The following is a 24,936-nucleotide window of genomic DNA, read 5'->3' as shown; positions in this document are numbered from 1 at the left end:
TGCCCTCAAGTAGTTCTCATTCTATTGGAGTCAAACTAATTATGGACAAACAAGATCTATGTAGGATAAACTGGATATAACCAATTGAAGTAAACCCCTGGCATTAAGGTACAATGGGAAAGGCTTTTTGTAGGAGGCAGAATTTTAACTAGGACTTTACGGAAGCCAGAAGGTGAACATGAGCAGGGCTAGCGTTCTTGGAATTGTAAAGGCATGGAGTAGGACAATGGAACATTTTGTATAAAGAACATCTAAGCCAACAAGTAAAAAAAAAAAAAGTTATTAAAGTAGAAATGATGGGAACTTTGGTGGGAAATGTAACCCACTTTAGAATTTATGATAGAAAAGTAAAGTAGAACACACTAGGGGGCAGCTAGATAGCGCAGTGGTAAAGCACTGGCCCTGGATTCAGGAGGACCTGAGTTCAAATCCGGCCTCAGACACTTGACACTTACTAGCTGTGTGACCCTGGGCAAGTCACTTAACCCTCATTGCCCTGCAAAAAAAAAAAAAAGAAAGAAAAAAAAAAGTAGAACACACTAGATAAATGGGAAGATTAGACTCAGCATACAGCAAGCCTTGTAAAGAATGTCAAGAAAAATAGTGAGTTTTTTTAACTGTTAAGGAAGAGTTGGGTTCATAGCAGTGCTTAACAGAAAATTATAATTTTTCATTGGAAGAAAAATCTTGTAAACATTAGCTTTATTTCTAACATTATTTTGATGAATCTCAGACAGAAATGCTCCTGGGTCTGGTTTATATCCTGTTATTATTTTCTTAGTTTTAGTATTCAGTGATTTCTATTGAGCAGATGATAGAATGATTAAACAGATGATTAAACGATTAATGTCTTATATTAGAATGTAACTTTGGAATTCAGACTCAGCTGTTATATAGTCACTGGATGCTTTAGAACAATTCTAGTAATAGAAAAGATGACTGGGATGATATGTGCTTTATTTTTTCCCATATGGTTTTGACTTTTTTCTCTTAGTTCTCTATATTGTGGAAGTTTGTCATTACATAAAGTGTAGAAATTAAGAGTTTTTGAGATGGCGATATCTGGTGGACACTTCATGAATATTTCTTGAACTATAAATGCAAACAACTTTTTTGGGATGGGGAATATAGGAGGTAGAGAAAATAGATTTGCTAATTTAACAATATAACACTAATTTAAATTAAATATTTATTTAATTGATTCTAAATTGTTTTGTGAGTCAATAGCCTGTTGAGTGGTTTTAGGTAATACCTACATTTGTGATAATACTCCCGTTCCAGTACTATTTTTTAAATTATCAAAGACATTTTGAACCTGTTATGGAGATGGAGATGTGTTATCTATTTGGTTATATAATTCTGAATACTTGGTAGTATCTTTTTTTTTGGTTTTGTTTTGTTTTGTTTTAGTGAGGCAATTGAGGTTAAGTTACTTGCCCAGGGTCACACAGCTAGTAAGTGTTAAGTGTCTGAGGCCAGATTTGAACTCAGGTACTCCTGACTCCAGGGTAGGTGCTCTATCCACTGCGCCACCTAGCTGCCCCAGTAGTATCTTTCTAGATACTACCTGATAAGTGAGAAATTTTTGAACTATGATACAACACATTTTCTCTTTTATTTCCTTTCAATGTCTGGGATCTTTAAAAATGGCCTGCTGTAGTTTCTGGTAACAATGACCTGATCTAATGTTTATTACAATAATTAACAACAACCCATCTAGTTTCATAGATTTGCTAAACTAAGTCATGTTAGATCTATTGTTGTCTACATATCGTTGGTAGAATTCCTATGAATGTCATTCACAGAGTACTTTTTGGTTCTAATCCTTTTTTATAGGCTCTCACAGGTGGTAAAATAATGTCAAGTATAATATCAATTACACAATCTATAGAACATTCTCCTTGAGTTAGGTACACTTGAGTTCAAATCTGTTCTTAGATACTAATTAGATTTATGACTGAACAAACTCCTTAACCTTTCTGTGCCTAGGTTTTCTTATCTGTAAAATGGGGATAATTTACACTTACAACCTAGAGTCATGAGGATTGCAGATGATATTTGTAACATACTTTGTAAATCTTAAAGTGCCATATAAATGCTTATTCTTATTATTGCTTTTGTTATTAATATCTTAATTATTATTTCAGGAACATATATTATCAGCCTTTATTATTGATTTGTGAATTTTTTTCAGTTTAGAAAATATAAGTTATTTGTTATGCAGTCTGTGAACATCTATTAGTCCTCTTAATATTTTTTCAATTTTTTTGATGGAGTTGAAACAGACAAGTAACTATCTTATTCTGTTATTTTTATTTTTCTATCTAACAATGCACAGGTATACAATACTATTAATATTGAAATTCTCTCCCAAGAGAAGATAACACAATTTATAAAGTATATGGAAGTACCTTTGATTTTGATTCCTGGAAAAAAATGGAAAATATAATTAGAAAAGTAATTTGTAGGAAGAATAGACAAAGTCTAATTTACCTTCTTTCCTCTTTTGAAATTGTTACCTAGATTTGAAAAGGATGGGGAAAGGGGAACATGGTAGATAGTATTTTTACAAAAGTTTTATTAAGGCAGTTTTAAAACATCTCCTTCATGATTTCTTTGTCAAAAAAGGCAATATGGTCAAGATGAGGTCAAATTTAGATGGTTTCAGGATTAACTAGATGACCTGACACAAAATGTCCCACTTAAGAAGAGGATGTTAGGTTCAAAGAAAGTCTCAAATATACTGCTCCAAGAATTTATCCACTTGTCCCCTCTTCGGTTTAACATTGTTGTGAATGTTTTATATGATAACATAGCAGGCATGGCTATCCAATTTCAGATGGCAAAACTTGCCAAGATGGCAGAAAAGAAATATGATGGATAACAGAAACACTATGCAAAAAACAAACAAAGAAACAAAACCCAGCTCTTAAAATTATAAAACATAAAATCCCACAGACATAAAGATCAAGTAATCTATTTGCACACAAAAATTAACCTTTACAATTTGTAGAAAAGGGTGGAATTAGGAGCAGCTAGATGGCACAGTGGTTAAATCACCGGCCCTGGATTCAGGAGTACCTGAGTTCAAATCCGGCCTCAGACACTTGACACTTACTAGCTGTGTGACCCTGGGCAAGTCACTTAACCCCCATTGCCTGCAAAAAAATAAAGGTGGAATTGCTATATAACAGTCTATGTGAAAAATAAAGATCTGGGTTTTTTTAAGTGATATTTGATTTAATTGCAATCTATTCAATTTACCTAATATGTACTAAGCATCTTCTATGTACTAAGCTGTGCTAGGTTCTAGACATATAATTATAAAATGAAACAGTCTTTGCATTCAAATAACTTTTCTTCAATGGGAAGAGGGGAAGGCATTAGATAGAGAGATAGAGAAATAGATAGAGATAGAGATAGAGAGATAAATGTGAAATACAAATTACAAACAATATCATTTCAAGATTTAGAAGTACTAACAATCTGAGGGCATTAAAAAGGTCTTTTTTGAGATGGCACCAAAACTGGGCCCAATATTTGCATCTTTTTAATGAATTGATGAGCTAATCTTACACGTTCTCGGTTTTATAGGTTCAGACTTAACTCACTACTTGTTTGCCAGTTAATATAGGGTAGGGTCTATTCCTTGTGGAAACTTTATGTCTCTTCTCGTGCTTCCCAAAGTTCATTGTGAGTCAACAGCTTAATATGCCAGCCAAAAAAATGGTATAACCCTAAGGTACATGCAGAGGCATGCTGGATCCAGCTCTTATACCTAGAAAGAGGAAATTGCTAAAATTTCAGTCTTAGAATTTACACTACAGAAATAGGCAAGCACTGCAAATTAGGGCTTGATTTATTGTTTTGTTGATTTTTCAAGGTATAGACAACACAGAACAAAGTTTAAAGTGTGTGTGTGTGTGTGTGTACATTTTTTTTAAAGAGCCAGTTTTTTTAAGCATTTACCAGCACATCATTGGAAGACTGTTTTACAGAATGAGGGAGATGATGGTCCCTTCCTGGTCAGTTCACATCTTGGGAATTTTGTTCAGCTTGTGGCATCATACTTTATAAAGGATAGAAGGGTTTTGAACACATGGAAAATCTCAGGAGAGCAACAGAGATTGTCAGGGATCTTGAGACTATGTCATACTAAGATAATTTGAAGGAACTTAGTTTATTTCACTTGGCAATTAGGAAAATTCCAGAGTACTGGGAGGGGAGTGATAGTAAGTTTTGATTCTATGAAGCACCTCATTAAAGGGATTAAATCTATTTTTTTTCCTCTATCCCAGAGGTCAGAACATGGAACAAGAGCTAGAATTGCAGAGAGTATATTGAGGCTCAGTATAATAAATTAATCAGTCAAGAAGCATTCTTTTTTTTTTAATGTATGAGGTATTTTATTTCTTCCGTTACATGTAAAGATAGTTCTCAACTTTTGCTTATACATGTTTTACAATTTCAGTTTTTTCTCCCTCCCTCCCCTCCCTCCCCCCTCCCCTAGACAGCAGGTAATCTGACATAGGTTATATCTATATATCTCTATACATATACATATACATATATATACACACACACATATATATATACACATAATAACATTAATCCTATTTCTGCATGAATCCTGTTACAAGAGAAAGAATCAGAGCAGTGATGCAAAACCTCAAAATAGAAAAGAAAAAACAACAACAGCACCCAAAACAAAAGAAATAATATGGTTCAATCAGCATCTATACTCCACAGTTCTTTCTTTTTTTTTTTTTTCTTGGATTTGGAGATCCTCTTCTATCATGAGTTCCCTGGAACTCTTCTGTACCATTGCATTGGTGAGAAGAATATAGTCCATCACAGTAGGTCAACACTCAATGTTGATGATACTGTGTACAATGTTCTTCTGGTTCTGCTCATCTCACTCATCATCAGCTCACGTAAGACCCTCCAGGTTTCTCTGAACTCTTCCTGCTCATCATTTCTTATAGCACAATAGTATTCCATTGTATTCATATACCACAACTTGTCCAGCCATTCCCCAATTGATGGGCACCCCCTCAACTTCCAATTCCTTGCTACCACGTAAAGAGCAGCTATAAATATTTTTGTACATGTGGGTCCCTTTCCCCCTTCCATGATTTCTTTGGGCAAAAGACCTAAAAGTGGGATTGCTGGGTCAAAGGGTATGCACAGCTTTATAGCCCTTTGGGCATAATTCCAAATTGCTCTCCAGAATGGTTGGATCAGCTCACAGCTCCACCAACAATGCATTAGTGAAGAAGCATTCTTTAAGCACTTATGGGTAAGGTTCTGTTGTAATTGCCAGTGACACAATAAAAATAAAACATGGTCCTTGTTCATAAGGAGCTCATAACCTAATAGGAGAGACAACACAACATGCAAAATATTCAACATAAAAGATATGAACAGTGTAAAGAAAAGTTATTTTTCATAAGAAATCTAGTAAGGGGAGAAGGGGAAGATGGGTTAACACAAACCATAAGTGGAATGGGCTAATTCAGGAGATAATATCTCCTCAGTATAGTGGAGAGTTCTCAATACTCACTTGTTAGTAATATTATAGAAAATATTCCTTTACAAGACAAGTTCGAATTAGATAACTTCTGAAGTTTCTTTAATTGTTTACATTTCAGTCTCTCTATCCTAACTTCAGATTTTTATACTGATCAACAGAAGCATCCACATTCTGGAAGTTCCCTTCACACCTGCATTTCTCCCATTGGAAGTATACTCTGTCCCTTTAGCTCCTTTCTATGATTGTCTGGTTTCTCCAAGCCTTAATTTTTAAAGAAAATAACCATAGTAGATATGTCTTTTTTATCTTTAGGCTCTATTCTTGACTCTCTGGACTTTATCTGAAAGTTTCTTCTCCCTGGAAGTTCACTATACCCTTGCATTTCTCTCACTGGAGGTGTATCCCTCTCCTATAACCACTTCCTCTTATTGGTGGGTTTATCCCAAGATCTCCATTTTCAGGAAATCACTGAAACCATCCAGATCTTCAGTTTTCTTTAGGCTCTACTTCTGATTTTCTGACTATCTCTACCATGTCTAACCCTTCTTTTCAGTTTCATTTTTTGCATTCTTTTCTCTATGCCCATTAGAATATAAACTCCTTGGGAACAGAGATTATCTCTTGTTTTCATTTGTGTTTCCAAAACCTAGGACACAGAGAGTGCTTCATATCTGATTGTTGACTGACTGATTTGACACAGAATCCAAAGGACTCAAAACTACATTCTATCTCACAGGGGAATGATGTGAATAAACAGCTATAGTCCAAAGAGGGCATAATGGAGTCATCTCTGACCCGCTTGTGAGAACTGATTGTAAAATCTTCAATGTGAGCAAAGTAAACCTTGAAAAGCAGCAACCACTTCAAATCAAGACTTGATTTATTGTTTCGTTGATTATCTAGATCTAAGAAAGTGAGAGAGAAAATGTTAATGGTACAGATTACACTTTAAAATATTATGTGTAAATTCCCCCTCTCAAAAAGACAACACAACAAAACAAAAACTAGTTACTAAACTTTTGTCAGCACACTCCTGAATAGGAACATAAAAAAGAAATTGAGAGAATATTCATCAAATCAAATATTATGTTCAGAAAACCATATTTATCATTGGGAGAGGATACAATGCTTAGAAAAGTCTTAAGCTTTTTTTTAACAGAGGGGGATGATAGCAAAACATATCTGTAATGCAATATCATATGGTCTTTGCATTATGAACATATTTTATAATGTATGGTTTGATGTAGAATGAAATTTGAGAGATGAATTAGAGCCACTCATTGGAAAAGCTGAAAACAGGACTTACTCCCATCCATTTCAATTCCTTCCTTTTTCTACAAATACCTCTTCAAAGGATTAATGCCTAGGAATGGGAAATGACCTCCCCTTACAACACTTAAATGACTAAAAGACATGTATTCAAGCATAATCTTGACATCATCTGGCTAGATATAGGAGTGGAATGTTGAGGGACTCCAAATCTGAATTCTGATGGGTGTGGGGGTGGGAGTAGCCTAGGAGTTCCCCTTATTTAAGAAGTGTGAAAACTCCAAAGATAGAAACTCAGCTTTCCCTTTTTGTATAGGAGAAGTGTCATCTCTGCCTTATATTAGAGATGCTTCTTTTTGTAGATTTTAAAGATACTGGTTGGTGGAACAAGGTGTTATTTATATCTCAGAATGTCAGTTTGGGGAATTTTATGGGAATTATTTCATTGAGGGAGATAATGGGATGAGAGTAGAATTTCTTCTGATTTACTCAATGTTGACTAATGAGGGAGTTATGAAGCTTTTCATTTAATAGTGCAAATTGTTTTGGAGCCATCTGAATTCAGAAGAATATTTTTTTATTAAGCTTTTATTGGCCAAAGAGGAAGACTTTCTCATCTGGGTTTAGGGGTGAAAGTAAAAAGGAAGGGGATAGTTAGCACTTATGAGATGCATGCTAATTATCTGGCAAATGATAAATTAAATACATGCCTTCTCTCTCTCTCTCTCTCTCTCTCTCTCTCTCTCTCTCTCTCTCTCTCTCTCTCTTTTAGTGAGGGAATTGGGGTTAAGTGACTTGCCCAGGGTCACACAGCTAGTAAGTGTTAAGCGTCTGAGGCCAGATTTGAACTCAGGGACTCCTGACTCCAGGGACCTTGCTCTATCCACTGCACCATCTAGCTGTCCCAAATACAAGCCTTCTCAAGGGAAAATCAAGGACTTCTGGGTGGTACTCCAATTCGTTGGTGAAATGTGAAAAACAAACTCAGGTTCCAAAAGGGCATATTCTTCCTATACATAGATATCATAACAAGATGGTAGAAGCCTTATTTATTAATAAAGTTCTGTATAGAGGAACAGATAGATGCACATATTACATTTTTAATTTAATTTATTTTTTCCAATTACATATAAAGTTGTTTTTTGAATTCCAAAATTTTCTTCCACCTACCCTTCCCTCCCACCTTGAGAACAGCCAGCAGTCTGATATGCATTATACATTACAGTCATGTTAAGCATATTTCCACATTAATCATGCTATAAGAGAAGGATCAGAACAAAAAGAAAAAATGAAAGAAAAAAAACAAGAACAATAACAAAAAAGCAACAAGAAAAGTGAATATAGTATGCTGCATTATGCATTCAAATTCTACAGTTCTTTTTCTATATGTGGAGAGCATTTTCCACCATCAGTCTATTGGCATTGTCTTGGATTATTGTACTGCTGAGAAGAGTTAAGTATATCTGAGTTGATCATCACACAATGTTGTTGATACTGTGTACAGTGTTCTCTTGGTTCTGCTCATTTCACTCAGCATCAATTCATCTAAGACTTTCCAGGTTTTTCTGAAATTCATCTGCTTATCATTCATATGCCACAACTTCTTTAGCCATTCCTCAATTGATGGGCATCCCCTGAATTTCCAATTCTTTGCTACAAAAAAAAAAGAGCAGCTCTAAATATTTTTGTACATGTGGGTCCTTTTCCCTTTTCTATGATCTCCCTGGGGGGAAAAAACTCTAATAGTGGTATTGCTGGGTCAAAAGGTAGATGCATATATTCTAAAGAAAACAATATCAATTGCCTTATGTACGAAAAGGAAGAAAGCAGTTGAAATTACAAAATTGTAAGAATTTTAAAAATCCTTATGCATGTAATAAGAATGGGGTATAAAACTACAGACACCAGGCATTATGGAAATAATTATAGAAGTTAAAGTTTTCTTGGCCCTGTCACATGAAATCAGGAAAGCATCTTTGGAGCTAATGAGCTCTAAGTTGAGTTTTAAATGATAGTTAGAGTTGTGGGAAAAACATCTTTATGAGTTAATATGGTTAAATAGTTGCTGCTGAACTATATTTACTACAATGCAGAAATTTTAGAGGTAAAAACAGGCTTTATTATTATGCTCAACCAAAGGTCCAGACTTCAGAGAAAACAATAAATTTGAACCATCAAGATTTTTAAAAGCCCTCTTATAAGCAAAATTACATCAGAGTGACAGAAAAACAAGTCTTTTGCATATTACAGTCTTGCACATTGCTCTTAGGTCATTAATCTTAAAGAAAATACAGATTCATAGTCCCAAACTTCCTTTGATTTTGTAAAAGTTGAACAAATTTAAGCATTCATAATGTCATAACTAAAAAAATCAACTAAATTGACTGCAGGTAAACTAAGTCAGTTTATATATTAAATTTAGAGGATTCACAAATAGGCTGATCAAGGCAGGGGGATCTCTATGTCACCAAAGAAACAGGGACAGGTAAAATTCTTCTGGCTTCTCTAAGGAATGTTTATGGCCTTAAGTAAGTGTTCATATATCATGGGAAAGGTTTTGGTCAGGTGAACTTAATATTATCAGAAGACAGAATTTCAGTTAAAAAATTGCAGAAGAAATTACCCTAAATCCCAAATATTAAAAATTATGAAAATGAATATATATTTTAAATCATATCGTAGTAGGAATGATATGGATGGAGAAGATGGAATATGGCATGCTAAAAATAGAAAACAGTGTAAACTAATGTATAAACTTGGAATTCTGGACCTTTCTGTTATCTGTCCAATAAATAGTGTGCTGGGCCTTAAAAAGCAAGAATCAACATTTAAATATTATTTAGAAATTAATGGAAATCAGGAGGCAGATAGGTGGCACAATTGGCAAAACACCAGCTCTGGATTCAGAAGGACCTGAGTTCAAATCCAGCCTTAAGGACACTTGACATTTTCTAGATGTGTGACCTTGGACATGTCATTTAACCCTCATTGCCCCCCCCCAAAAAAAAAAGCTAATTTTTTAATTATTTTAATTGGAGGAGAGGCAGAGTCAAAATGGCACATTAGGAAAATTACTCTAGCAGCAGCATAGGGGATGGTTTGAAAAGGTGATAAAATAAGGGCAGAAACAGCATTTTCCAGGCTATTATAAGAGTCCAGATGAAAAGAGATATGCCTGAGTTATGAAGTTTGTGGTGTTATTGTAGAGGAGAGTATGAATGTAAAATGTATTGCAGTTTCAAATGATATGACTTTACTACTAATTGGATTGTCAGTAGAGGGGAGTATTTATAAGATTTGTTCCCTTGGAGGATGTTACATCCAGTTGCATGTAAATATGGGGAAACCTCATCCATTTCTTCAAGTCCTCTTCCAGTGTCTGTCCACCTTTTCACTGCCAATGTCTAGAAAGCTTCTGTTTCCTCCATACTCACTGCCTTCTCAAACACTTATCATGAGGCTTCCAAAACCCCTACATTTTTTCCCTCTAAGGTTACAAATAATCTCTTAACCAATAAATCCAAAGGCCTGATGTCCTGATCCTATTTGACTATTCTCTATTTTTGACATCATTGAATTTGCCAAAATATTTTGAAAAATAGTAAAATCTGAATGAACTGGGTTAAACAATGCTAACAACAAACAAAAGAACAACAAAAAAAGATTGGGTTTGTGTTTCTGATTTTAGGTATATTGGGAGGAAAAGGAGGATCAAAGAAAAAAAAAATGGACCTTTGCTTATAATATATGAGACAATGATACTGAGACCAAGAACATAACACAGCCGAAACTGATATATAGACATAAATATACTTTTCAAAGGAGAAAGATAACTATACTGGAAATTCAGAACAAAAATGACTAATAGGAAACAATTTTCTAAGAAAATTATATATATATAGTACGAGGCAGTAAGGGCACCTAGCTGCTCTTATGGAATTTAATTCACTAGGCCTAGTCAAAATAATTTACAACTTTGGATGCTGAAAGAACTGAAAGATGTGACAGCTAAGACTCTATCAATGATACATGAAGGATCATGGTAAATGAGAGAGGCAAGTGGTATTGGAGAAAAAAGAAACATTGTTCTAATTCTCAAAAAATGAAAGAGAACAGAGACTGGAATTAATAGGCTAATGAGCCTGATATTTATTACTGGGATGCTTTTAGAATGCATAATCAAATAGATATTTCATAAACATCTAAAAGGGGATGTGAGGAATGCTAAGAACCAGAATGACCCCAAGATCAAGTCATGCTATAATAGGCTAATTTCATTTATGTTGGAATTTTGAAATCAATCAATATAGAAATAATGAGGCTATATTTTACCTGGTTTTAGAAAACAAACATTTCATTAAATATCTCATACTATTCTTTTGGAGAAGATATGGAGAGATATCTCTTTGAAAGTGATATGGATTAGACAGTAAAGTAATTCAGAACTAGCTGGATGACAGGACTCAATTAAGAGTTGTTTCAGTGTCCATGTGGCAGAAAATTTTCAGTCTAGTACCTAGACAACCTGGCCATTATTTATTTTTACCAATGTCTTGGATGAGAATATAGGTGGTATAATCAACATTTTTTTTCAGGTGGCCCAAAGCTTAGAACAATACCTAACAAATTGGTTGACGGAGGATCTAAAGGATTCTTTACAGACTAATAGTACTATCAAAATCACATAGAAATGGGGGCCATTAACCTATACATAAGATCTCTGTAGGCTACATATTGGCTTAGTATTACTATGTAATATTATCTATGTTTTATTGTACTTCTATTTGTTTTGTTAAATATTCCCCAATTATATTTTTAATCTCATTTGGGCAGCAGTCAGGAGTGTGGGAAGTGTATCTGACACCTCTGAGCTTTTGGCTGACTTTAATCAAATTAAATGTCATAGTGATAAAAGCAAAGTCTTGCACTTGGGTACATGCTGGTTGAGTATGAAAATGCTAAAGATTTTCTGGAAAAAATGAGGATTTTAGTTGACTACAAAGTTAATATAAATGAGCAATGTAATGTGATATCAAAATAAAACTAATATAATCTTAGGCTGAATTGAGAGGGACTTGGCTTCCAGGAGTAGGGAAGTGGTAGTCCCAGCATCCTCTCCCCTAAGAAAAACTCATTTGGAGTATTAAATTTAATTTTGAACTTTGTAATTTAAGAATAAAATGAATAAGCAAAGAAGTATCAGAGGATGGAGACCAGGATGGTGACAGGGCTAAAGTTCCTCTCATATGAGAATTGGATGAAAAATAGAGTGTATGCTTAACCTTGAGAATAGAAAACTTGGGGGGATAAAATAGCTATTTTCAATTATTAGATGGATTATCATGTGAATTATGGATTTGGGTGTTCCATTTGGCCACAGATGGTAGAAGGAGGAGCAATGAAAGTATAAAGAGAAAATCTTGGCTTAATAAAAAAAAATCCTCAGAATTGGAGCTGTCCAAAAGTAGAATGTGTTGTCTCTAGAGTTAGTGAGTTTTCGCTCCATGGAGGTTTTCAAAGAGATGCTCAGTGGCAACTTGTCAGGAATTACTTCAAAGCACAGGTTTTTTCCACATGACTGTTAATGTGCTTTCATACTCTCAAATTATGTGATTTAGTGAAAACCTTTTTTCTCTGTTATGGCGTATCTTCACATGGTTAAGAAAAACCTATTCCTTCTAGTTTTCTACTTATCTATATTTTCCTTTTGTCATGTTTTTTAATGATTCATACTCAAAAGTTTTGTCTCTCTCCAATGGTGCTTCTTCCAATTAATGATTTTTATCACCCAATGGGCAGAGTTTATCATAACCTTATAATCATTTTTCCTGAGTAGCCTCTCCCCTCTCCAACCTTTCATTCCTAGATCTAACTGGCATAGTGATAGAGAGAGAGAGGAAGGGAGGGAAGGTTATGGCACACTTCTGCTCATAAAACTTTTATCAATTCATTATCTCTAAAGTAAAATTACAATTTCTAAATCTGGGATTTATGGCCTTCCCCAATATGAGATCAACCTGCCTTTCTAAAGTTATTTCACATTACCCTTTTTATGTATTACAAATGCCCACCAAACAATGCTAGCTGTTTCTGAACTGGACATTTTATAACCCATGCTAGTGTATTTATATTAGTTGTCTACCATGCTTTTCATGCCATTACTCAAAGGAAATGTGCTTCCTTCTTGATGATACCTCTCAAAATTGTTATGTTCATTCAAGGCTCTGCTCAGGTTTCATCTCCTCTCCAAAGCCTTACCCGGTTCTCTTCTACACCCATTCCCATATAGCAGTGCTCCTTACCTCCTCAATTCACCTCATTATTAGTCTTATCTGTCTATACATTTTATATATTATGCATAAATTTAATATGAACACTTTAAAACAGGACTAATCAATATTTTTATATCCCCGATGCCTCACACAATTCTTGTCACAGAGAAAGTACATTCAGGAACAGGGAAGTTGACATCAATTTGTTAAAATTATTTTTAAAAAAAGATTCTTTAAAATTAATATTTGTAATGTGGAATGTCACTACGTCATTGCTATAATACTACAGAAGCATTCTTACAGCCTTGCCTCTGTAACTTGACTCACATGCTTGCCTAAGCTTAGAAGGCCATCTCTCATCTCTGTCTGCTAAAATATTACCCATCTTTCAAAGTGTAATTCAAATGTCATGTCTTCTGTTTATCTTATTCTTTATCCCCACTGCCAAAACATAATCTCTCCTTCCTATTTCTTTCATTGCATTTGGCATATTTGGCCTTGCACTAGAATGTCATTTCCCTGAGAGCCAAGAAGAATACTTATTCAGCTTTATATCCTCTCTTGTACCTAGCACTGTGCCTACCAAATAGTAGGCTCTATTATTGTTTGTCAAATGTACAAATGGATGAATGAATTTACTGTAGTAATTTTGTGATCAGAAATTAATTCCTTTCATGGTACATTCTTATTTTCACATATTTAAATAAAGCAAAAACAAGCAAAACAATATTAGTAAAGAAACAATGGTATCATAGGAAGGATATCTATAACAGGAAGTCATTGAATGTAGTCAACCCTATTGTCACGGGCTATGAATCAAGCTTGTTACTTGTCCTACTTAGACTACACAGTCTATATGATTGATGAAGTAATAGGCTAACTATCTGTTTTTAGAGACAGAACATCCCCACAAATACCCAATGGAAATGCATTAGATATGTTGCTGACAGGAGATCCATAATAGCTGTGGCTTCTTGACCTAGGGACTCCTTGAAGATAAGTCTTTTCATACTCATAAATCTCACTTTGCCACTAGAGCAAAGAGATTTAATATTCTATCCCATGAAAGCAGCTGTTGGTGATTGTGCAGAAATTTTTGCACAAGAAACACTTCCCATGCCACTGATAGGATTTTGTGAGTACTATTCTGCTTCTGTTTAAGAATTGCAGTGATTGAGGTAAGATCACAAAACCAAAAATTCTGTATTGGAAGGAATCTCAGAATCCATTCAATCCAACCTGTTCCAAAACAGAAATTCTCTCTGCAACATATCTAACAAGTGGTTATTAAGCCTTCACTTTAAAATCTCTAGTTAGGGAAAACCCACTTCTTCCTAGGGCAGCATATTTCACTTTGGCTTAGCACTATTTCTTAAAAGGGCAGCTACATAGTACAGTGAATGGAGTGCCAAGCTTGGAGTCAGGAAGAATTATCTTTGTGAATACGAATCCAGCCTCAGACACTTACTAGCTGTGTTACTCTGGTCAAGTCACTTAACCCAGTTTGCCTCAGTTCCTCATCTAAAAAAGAGATCTGAAGAAGGAAATGGCAAACCATTCTAGTATCTTTGCCAAGAAAACCCCAAATGGGATCATAAAGTGTTGGACATGACTGAAAAATGACTCAATAACAATTCTTAGGAGGTGTTTCATTACATCAAGGTTATATCTGGCTCTTTTCCATTTCTATATGTTGCTCTTAGTATTATCCTAAGGCAAGTTAAGCAAATCTAATTATTATCCTACCTGACAGCTCTTTAAATCACAAAATTGAGTTTAAAGGGATTTTAGTGCCTATCTAGTACAATCCGTACTTGAGAAGGAATCCACTCAACTGAAAAGTAGTAATTCTGATTTTGTTTGATGACTTTTTTTTTAGTGAGGCAATTGGGGTTAAGTGACTTGCCTAGGGTCACACAGCTAGTAAGTGTTAAGTGTCTGAGTTCAGATTTGAACTCAGGTACCCCTGACTCCAGGGCCGGTGCTCTATCCACTGCACCACCTAGCTGCCCTGTTTGATGACTTTTGATGGAAGAGTGACCTCCTACTGCCTGAAGCAGCCCATTTCTCATTGGAACAGCTCTAATTGCTAAGTTTTCCTCCCTAACATCATACTTATATTTACCTCTTTCCCCCTTTCATTCATTGCTCCTATGATGGAACCTTTCAAACAACCTAGAAAAAAGGAATAATTCTTCCTCACTCTAGGGTGCAAATAATCAAAGATTAGCTATTTTGTCTCTAAGTATTTTTCTTCATTCAATACACTGTAAACAGCTCCAGTTTCTTCATCTATTATTCCTGTCACATTGCCAAAAGGTCCATCATCATCCTGGTTGACTTTCTTTTGATGCTCTTAAGCTCAATAATGTCTTTTCTACCTAAAATGTTTTCTACCTAAAAGCTAAATAATAGACATGGTCTGATGACGGCAGAGTATGTCATGAATACTGAGGCTTCTAGGTAGTGCAGTGTATAGCACATTGGACTTGGAATCAGGAAGACCTGAGTTCAAATTTAGCCTCAGAAACTTAAAAACATTGTAAACCTGGGCAAGCAATTCAAAAACTATCTGTGGCAGAACCAAGAAGGTGGAGGAAAGGCAGTAACCTCTTGGAGATCCTCATATAATCACTCCACAAAACTTCCAAATAATGACATAAAACAATTCCTAGAGCAGCAGAATCAACAAAACAATGGTGTGAGATCATTTTCCAGCCAAAGATGGGTAGAAGGTTGGCAGGAAAGGTCTGTTGTACCGAGGTGGTAGTGGAGCACAGACCCAGGCCACACCAACACAGATCCAGCCAAAGGAAAGCTACAGCAGAGAAAGAGACCTCCAAAGCTTCTGAATCACCTACAGCTGTGGTTGTTTCCAAAACTCAGATAAAGTCTAGTAAAAGGGTCAAGCGGCTGGCTGGGATGAGATTACAGGGTTTGCTGCAGGCATTGAGGTGGAATTTGGTTGTTTTGCCCATTCTGGGAATCAGAAAGCTGTCTTGAGTGGTGGGCTCAGGTGGGGATGGGGCACAGGCAAGCAAAAAGCTACCAACCATAGTGAGACACAATTCTGTTTCTGGGTTAAAGAGCAAGCAAGCCTGAGGTTATTTAAAGACCAGAGCACAGGCCAGGGGAGTGAAAAAACTGCCTTTCCTTAAATTGATCCACCTGGGACTCCCTGAACCTAGGGACAGTGTGCGCTGGAGGCAATGCTCCACTTTAAGGAGTTAAAAGTCAAGATATAGGCTAGCAAAATGAACAGACAGAAAAAATGTGAACCATAGAAATTTTCTTTGTTGACAAGGAAGATCAAAATACACCCTCAGAAGTAGATAACAAAGCCAAAGCTCCTACATCCAAAGCTTCCAAGAAAAATATGAATTGGTCTCAGCCCGTGGAAGTAATCAAAAAGTACTTTGAAGATAAAGTAAGGGAGGTCAAGAACAAGATGTTTGTTTGTTTTTGCTGGGCAATTTGGGTTAAGTGACTTGCCGAAGGCCACATAGCTAGTAACTGTTAAGAGTCTGAGGTCGGATTTGAACTCAGGTCATCCTGACTCCAGGGCTGGTGCTCTATCCACTCTGCCACCTAGCTGCCCCTCAAGTACAAAATGGAAAGAAAAATGTGAGTGATTCAGGAAAATCATGAAAAAAATATCAACAGTTTGAAAAAACAAATGGAAAAGCTCTCTGAAGATAATAATTGCTTAAGAATTAGGATTGAACAAATAGAAGTGAATAGAAGTGAATGACTTTATAAGAAGTCAAGATACAATAAAGCAAATCCAAATGAATGAAAAAATAGATGGCAATGAAATATCTCCTTCAGAAAACAGCTGATGTGGAAAATAGATCAAGGAGAGATAATTTGAAAAGCATAGGACTACCTGAAAACCATGATCAAAAACAGAGTTTAGATATCATCTTCTAAGAAATTATAAAGGAAAATTGCCCCTATATTCTAGAAGAAGGAGCTAAAATAGAAATGGAAAGAGATCCAAAAAAAAAGAAAGAAACTCCATGGGATATTAGAGCCAATTTCCAGAGCTTCCAGGCTAATGAGAAAATATTGCAAACAGATAGAAAGAAACAATTCAAGTGCTATGAAGCCACAGTCAGGATAACACAAGATCTAGCAGCTTCTACATTAAAGGATCAGAGGGCATGGAATATGATATTTTGAAGGGCAAAGGAATTAAGATTACAACCCAAAATCACCCACCCAGCAAAACTATTTAAAATCTTTCAGGGGAATAAATGGGATTTCAATGAAAAAGTGAACTTTAAGACATTAAACAGGAAAAGGAAATCATGAGGGATTTTAAAAGGTTAAACTGTTTACATCCCTACATGGGAAGATGATACTTCTGACTCATAAGAACCTTCTCAGCACTAGGGCAGCTGAAAAGTATAAATTTGGACAGAGGTCATAGATAGGAATTCATTATTAAGGGATGATATCTGTAAAGAAGTTATTGTTTGTTCATTGTTTTTTGTTTTGTTTTACTTTTTTGGTGGAGCATTCAGGGTTGTGGGGCATGCCTAGTGTTGAGCAGTTGGGGAGTGTCTTGTGTCTGAGGCAGGATTGGGCTTTGGGTCATCCTGGGTCTAGGGAAGGTGCTTTGTACACTATGTCACCTAGCTGCTCCATGAAGACATCTTTAAAATAAAATTAAGGGGGTCAGCTAGGTGGCACAGTGGATAAAGCACTGGCTCTGGATTCAGGAGGACTTAAGTTCAAATCTGTCCTCAGACACTTGACACTTACTAGCTGTGTGACCCTGTGCAAGTCACTAAACCCTCATAGCCCTGCAAAAAAATAATTATATTAAATTAAATTAAGGGGTGAGAGGATTTCACTGGGAGAAAGGGAAAGGGAGAGGTGGAACAGGGCATAGTATCTCACATAAAAGAAGCAAGAAAAAGCTTATGGAGTGGAGAGGAAGATGGGAGAGGAGTGGGGGAGTGAATGAGCCTTACTCTCATTAGAAATGACTCAAAGAGGGAATAATATACACACTCAAGTGGGTATAGTAATATATCTTGCCTTGTGGGGAAGTGGGAGGGGAAGGGGATAAAGTGGGATGGGGGAAGGAAGGGAGGGCATATTGGGGGAGGGGTAGCGAGAAGCAAAACCCTTTTGAGGAGGGATAGGGCAAAAGAAGATAGAAAATAGAGTAAATATCATGGGGAGCAAATAAGATGGAGAGAAACAAAGTTAGCAATAGTACCTGGGTGGGGGGGAATTTGAACCAAATCGCCATGTAAGATGCCGATGAGGATGAGGATTATGATGTTTGATGGTGGTGATAGTGGTACTTACTTTGCTGCACTATTTTGAAGAAAATTCTTTGTCAGGTATAAGGTACTATTTAAATGTTAGCTATTATTGTTGTAATAATCAACCTAATGTGTGTTTTATAAGGAAGGCTCCCTTTAAAATCCTATATAAATGTAGTTTACTATTTTAAAAAAAAAGATGAACAGGATACTATCAGAAAATCCTGGAAATACTTACATGAACTGATGCAAAGTGAAATGTACTGTATACAAAATGACAGCAATATTGTAAGTTAAACTGCTGCAAATGACTTAGTTATTTTCAGCAATGCAATGATCCAAGACAACCCTGAAGGACTTATGAAAAATGAAATCCATCTACAAAGAAAAAACTGATGGTACCTGAATAAGACAGAAGTATATTTTGTTGTTGTTAGTTCCTTTTTCTAAAGTTTTTTTTTTATTTGCTATGTTTTACACTACTGTACATGTATAACATATTGAATTGGTTGAGTTCTTAAGGGAGCAATAGGAAGGATAAGAATTTAGAACAAAGTTTTAAAAACAGATGTTACAATTTGTTTTTACATGTAAAGTTGTGAAAATTCTAAATAAATTAATTTATCTATTTATTAAAAAAAAAACCTACCTACCCCAGTGTAATCATGTGCAAAATGGGTATAATATATAACAACTATCTCACAGGGTTGTTCTTAAAATGAAACAGTTTTTGTAAAGTGTTCTGCAAAACATGAAGTGCTGTATAATTTTAGTTATTATTATTGTATTTGCCATTCCCCAAAATGTTGCCTCTCAGTAGTCCTCATTCATGTAGTTGCCCTCATATTCTACTAAAGCCAATGGATATTGTTTTCAGAAGAAATTAAAAGTCAAACAAAACAAAACAAATACCACCTCTTTAAGGAAGTCTGTGTTATGTTGTACTTATGAAGTTGATTTTTTGAAGTCAGGTATAAGACATTAGTTTTATTCCTCGTAAATTTCATCTTAAAATAGGTTCAGCATTCTAGGCTCTTCAGGTCTTTGGGGATTTAGAAGTGAATGAAGCCCTTTGAAAACCACTATATAAGTATATCTCTCATCATCATCATTATATTAGTCACCATATGTGTTGATGCACCCCACCCAGATTTGAGTCATGTGTAAATTGGATAAAAATGCCATCAATGTCACTAATATCCAATCATTACAATATAACTCACTAAAAATATTAAATATCATAGGACTAATCATAATTCCCTGGGTTACCATCCTGGTGACTGCCTGACAGTTTAACATGGAACAAAAGACAATGACCCTTCTCCTCTGGTTATTCGACAAGTTCTCAATAAATCTAACATATAGTATCATTTCCTCAACATCTCTAAATCATTTCCTACAACAAATACCAGGTATATTTATCAAATACTTTACAAAAATCTAGTAAAGTATATTGAGATTTCTATTATTTCACATTTTAGTAACCCTATCAAAAACCAAAATACAATTAGTCTGAAAGGAGGTGATCTTGATGAAGTAATGTAAATACTTTGTGATAATTGCCTACTTTTCTTGATGTTCATTTAATTCTATTCTATATTTTACCAATATTGAAAGTCAAAAGCACTGACAAATACTTGAAAACAGAGTAGTCTTAGTCTGGTCTAGACCTGTGCTTTCATCAATATAAGAAATTCACAGTTAATATATTATCCCCCCTCCCCTCAATGTAGATCAGTAACTGTTCTTCAGTTTATTACCCCTGAAAGCTGTCTAGCTCAGGATCATGAAACTAAAAGTCTTGTAAGGGAGACTTGCATTCTATGTAGTACTCTGCCTGGTTTCTGTGTTGTTTCCCAACTGATTTGGTTAATTCCTCATTCTTTTTCAGAGTGTATTCTACAGTAAACGCCAATAAAATGATTTCTTCTGTTTATACCTCTGCTCATCTTCACACAAATATTATCCACTATGCTTCCTCCTTTTGTTTTGTAGATCTTCTTTCTATCTTTTAAGCAGCACTTTAATTTTTTTATACTACTTTACAAATAGTATCTCATTTATCCTCTCAATATCCCTGGGAAGTAGGTATTATTATTCTTGTTTTACAGATGAAACAGAGGTTAAGTGACTTGTCTAGGATTATACTACTAGTATCTGAAACTACATTTGAACTTGTCTTCCTGATTCTAGGAACATGCTTCATCCTCTATGCCATCCAATTGCCTCATAATTCTAGCATTTTCACTCATGAGCCCTCATAAGATGCTTACCATTTATTATCCACCAGAAGCTTTAATAAGCTTTAAGAAAAGATTATTTACTGAGAAATTATAGCAAGAATAGTAATTAATAATATAAAGTGGGGTATTCATTCCTCCTGCAAACATAATGTACCTGAGGAAAGTAGATTAAATTTTAAATGTTAGTAATGAGGTACACCTGTAGAAAATGTGTGGCCATAGTATCAACTTACAATTCCTGGTGTAACAGTCCTTTTCTCGCTTTGTGAATTCATGATAAAGTTTCCCTTAGGTTTAGCTCTCTGCTGACCTCAAAGTATTACTGCCCTCCTACATGTACTCTAAGGTTGCTGCTGGGTTGTTTCCTGACTCTTGTGGCTACTGCTATGTCAGTGAACACATATAATTCTAGTCAGTGGTAGCACTTACGATGGAACTTCAGATCTCCTGAACTCACACATTAACTTGAGGATCAGGAGTATGTGTGTGTGTGTGTGTGTGTGTGTGTATCAACACAGAGATAGAGATACACACAAAAAAAGAGAAATATAGGAGTGAATAAAGCACCAGCCCTGAATACAAGAGGACCTGAGTTCAAATCTGACCTCAGACACTTGTCACTTCTTAGCTGTGTGACCCTGGGCAAGTTACTTAACTCTCATTGCCCTGAAAAACCAAAAAAACCCAAATCAAAACAAAAAAGAAAGACACACACACAGAGACAGAAAGACAGACAGACAGACAGACAGACTTTCTATTGTGGTGGGTAAAAAATGAAATGATGAAGGTAACGTTTGAGCTATTGAGCATATTAGTTGAAAGTAACTGAAGGGATTAGAACTAGTGGTAGTGGCAGCTGAGTGAACCACGCTGACTTCCTCTTGTAACTATATTTGAAGTCTAGTTTAGGCACCTTTCTAATTAATTATGACTCTTTAAATTTATGTCTTATAAGAAGTCTTTATTCAATAGTGAAAATTGTGATTAAGTCTTATTGTATTGTTTGAACATAACCCTGTGTGGCTAGGACACTGAACCACCTCTATCTGCGACTTAGAGACCCTTGACTAAGGATCTATGCTGTCCTGACCAGAAACCCAGTCAGATCCAAAGATTGGTGTGAAGAGTTGTCCTACAATTATACATTTCAAGCAATCCATATGTTTTAGCTGAAAACTGACACTACACCAGTAAATCAGTTATTGTTTCCCTGTTCCTTTGATTGAATACAAACACTTGTAGGGAGCATGCCACCTCTTTTTCTGATTTTAGGAAATTTCACATGTTCATTCAACCCCTCCCAATATGAGAAGTCCCCAATCCTTACTCCAATTAGGAATCATTAGATTACCTAATTTTGTTTTCTAGTTAATTGGGGTTTTTGTATTCAATACTAAAAAAGACAAATGATGGTTTCTTGTTCATATATAGGCTTAGCTAGGTGGCTCAGATGTCCTTTCCAACTCTGAGATGCTGTAATTCTGTTACTATACAAATCTGGCCTAGAAATAGACACACTTATCTGCCAAAGAAAACTTTTTTCTTTTTTAATTAAGAGGAGTTCCTTTTCTTCTGTTATGTGCCTGCTATGAATTTGCAATAGCAATAATCTGATAATTGAATTATACAAGATGCAAAATTTAGGATAATGTATATAAAAATATACATAGATTTATGTCTTAGAAATATTTAACAGTGGGGGGTGGCTAGGTGGTGCAGTGGATAAAGCATCGACCCTGGATTTAGGAGTACCTGAGTTCAAATCCAGCCTCAGATACTTGACACTTACTAGCTGTGTAATCCTGGGCAAGTCACTTAACCCCCATTGCCCTGCAAAACAACAAAAACAACAACAACAACAACAACAACAAAACAGAAATATTTAACAGTAATCAAGTCCAACTCCCTTTTTTACAGAAGGAAAAAAACAAAAACGAAGACCCAGATAGGTGGAGAGAATTTCTTAAAAACACATAAGAAATAAATAAAATAAGTATTTCAACTCAGATGTTATGATTTGTCTAGGATTCTTTTGACTATGTTATTCAATAAATATTTATTAAGTACCATCCATATTCCAGGTAGTGTTCCAAGTGACAGGGATACAAAAAGAGTCAAAAGAAATTCTCAGCCCTCAAGGATATCATAATCTATTGGAGGAGAGAACAAATACATATATATAAATAAGCTATATTTGACAATATTCATGACTAAGTCATGTTGCTTCATCTAAAATATGTTTTTGTTTAGGTTTAGGTTTTGTTTAGGTTAGGGAAATATATGTATTTGTTTATCACCAAATTTTGTGAAAGATGAGTTGTAGAAATAGTAAAATAATAGAAGAATTATAGAGAAATCTATATACAGAAAAATAATTGTAAAATATTATGATGCAAATTATTGAGCAAATCTGTTATTTTATTCAGTGTCATATTATGACAAATTTCTTTTTAATTACATAATTTATACAGTATATTGAGTGGTTTCCTTAATGTAGTAGTTACTTTATGAGGCTATACATTTATTGTGAAGATGTTCCATTTTCATTTGTTTGGTTTTTTGTTTTGTTTTTTGTAGACAATGGAGGTTAAGTGACTTGCCCAGGGTCACACAGCTAGTAAGTGTCAAGTGTCTGAGGCCGGACTTGAACTCAGGTACTCCTGAATCCAGGGCTGGTGCTTTAACCACTGCGCCATCTAGCTGCCCTGATGTTCCATTTTTGAGACATTTATTTTTGAGTCCTCTTTTGATAATTTAAGAAAAACCAAGTCATATTCTTTTGTATATCACCACTGCTATGAGAAATTTAGTCTTTTGGAGTATATTTGATTTTTTAAAAGAGCCAAAGGTCATTTAGAGTTCATGGATATCTAACTATATAATTCCATTTTACCAAAACATAAAGTACATGGACATTATTATGGGGAAGTTAGGTGCCACAGTGAATAGAATGTTGGATCTGAAGTCATGACAACTCATTTTTGTGAGTTCACATCTGGCCTTAGACACTAACTAGCTATGTGACGCTGAGCAAGTCACTTAACCCTGCTTGCCTCAGTTTCTTCATCTATAAAATAAGTTGGACAAGGAAATGGCACACCACTTCAGTATTTTTGCCAAAAAAAAAAAATAGGGTCGAAAAGAGTTGGACAGGACTGAACAACAAGTATTTTTAAACTGGTTTTCTTGAATGGCTTCTTAACTGACTCTGACAGCTTTCTGTATAAAAATAACCAAATAATGTCAGAGAAAAAATAAGAAATCATATTGACTTTATTATCTTAGACAAAATCAAGTCATGACATGGAAAAATATAATTAAAAATATAAGTTATAACTATTTTGATGGCTTCCACAAAACTTTAAAAATTGAAGAAAGTTCTTAAAGATATATGTAGTTGTCTTTTAAAGTACAACGATTATTTTACACACTGAAACAAAATGTTTTGTCGGTCCTTCTGTCTGTCTGTGATCTTTCCAATTGTAAAGCTATAGAGCAGGAGACGTTTGTAATATTTTCTCGAAAAGACTTCTTGGCATTTTTTAATTGACTTTAAAGAAATCTCATGTTTACTGTCTTTTTATTCTAATGCTACTTTCTTATCATGTATATACCCTCATGGCTTTATCCACTTGTTTAGTGATTTTTGAGTGTGACAGAGCCTGAAATTTATAATTTTTCCAACCATAAGTCAGAAAGAAGATAACCATTGCTGACCCCAATTATAGTTAAGATTTGAACAGACATTCATATGTGCTGAATGATTTGGTCTGTAATGACAATAGATATATTTATGATTTTTTTTCTTTTTCTACTTCCCTGAAGCTACACACTGACCAAGATAAAGGAGATGGAAATTTAAAATACATATTAACAGGAGATGGGGCTGGCAGTCTGTTCATTATAGATGAAAATACAGGCGATATTCATGCTGCGAAGAAATTAGACAGAGAAGAAAAATCCTTATATGTGCTACGTGCCAAGGCTATAGACAGGAAGACTGGAAGGCAAGTGGAGCCTGAATCTGAATTCATCATTAAAATCCATGATATCAATGACAATGAACCAAAATTTACAAAGGACTTATATACTGCTAGTGTTCCAGAAATGTCTGGGGTCGGTAGGTATAAAATTATTCTTATATATAATTTAATATTCTTTGGTTAAGGAAACTATAATTGATAGGTATGTGTGATTGTTGTTTATAATAATAGATATAAAATTATTTCATAGCTATTTGATTTCTTATTTATTTAAATTCAACCTAGCTAATTTTTTTGTTTGTTTTTTCCCCACAAGGCAGCTGACAAAATATCTATTCAAAGAAACAGACAATAGTA

At 35.0% G+C, this 24,936-nt stretch overlaps 1 protein-coding gene across 1 annotated transcript in view; it reads left to right on the top strand.

Moving 5' to 3' along the window:
- CDH9 (cadherin 9) overlaps positions 1-24,936 on the top strand; it is a 228,550-nt gene that overhangs the window by 149,647 nt on the left and 53,967 nt on the right. Inside the window, exon 3 of the mRNA XM_043972884.1 lies at positions 24,422-24,716. Within this exon, the coding sequence (XP_043828819.1) occupies positions 24,422-24,716 (295 nt within the window). The remainder of the gene's footprint in view (positions 1-24,421; positions 24,717-24,936) is intronic.

This window comes from Dromiciops gliroides, chromosome 1, assembly GCF_019393635.1.
Source record: "Dromiciops gliroides isolate mDroGli1 chromosome 1, mDroGli1.pri, whole genome shotgun sequence".
Taxonomy (NCBI): Eukaryota; Metazoa; Chordata; class Mammalia; order Microbiotheria; family Microbiotheriidae; genus Dromiciops; species Dromiciops gliroides.
Note: the sequence above shows the minus strand (reverse complement) of the source record. Positions and strands in the feature narration are given on the sequence as shown.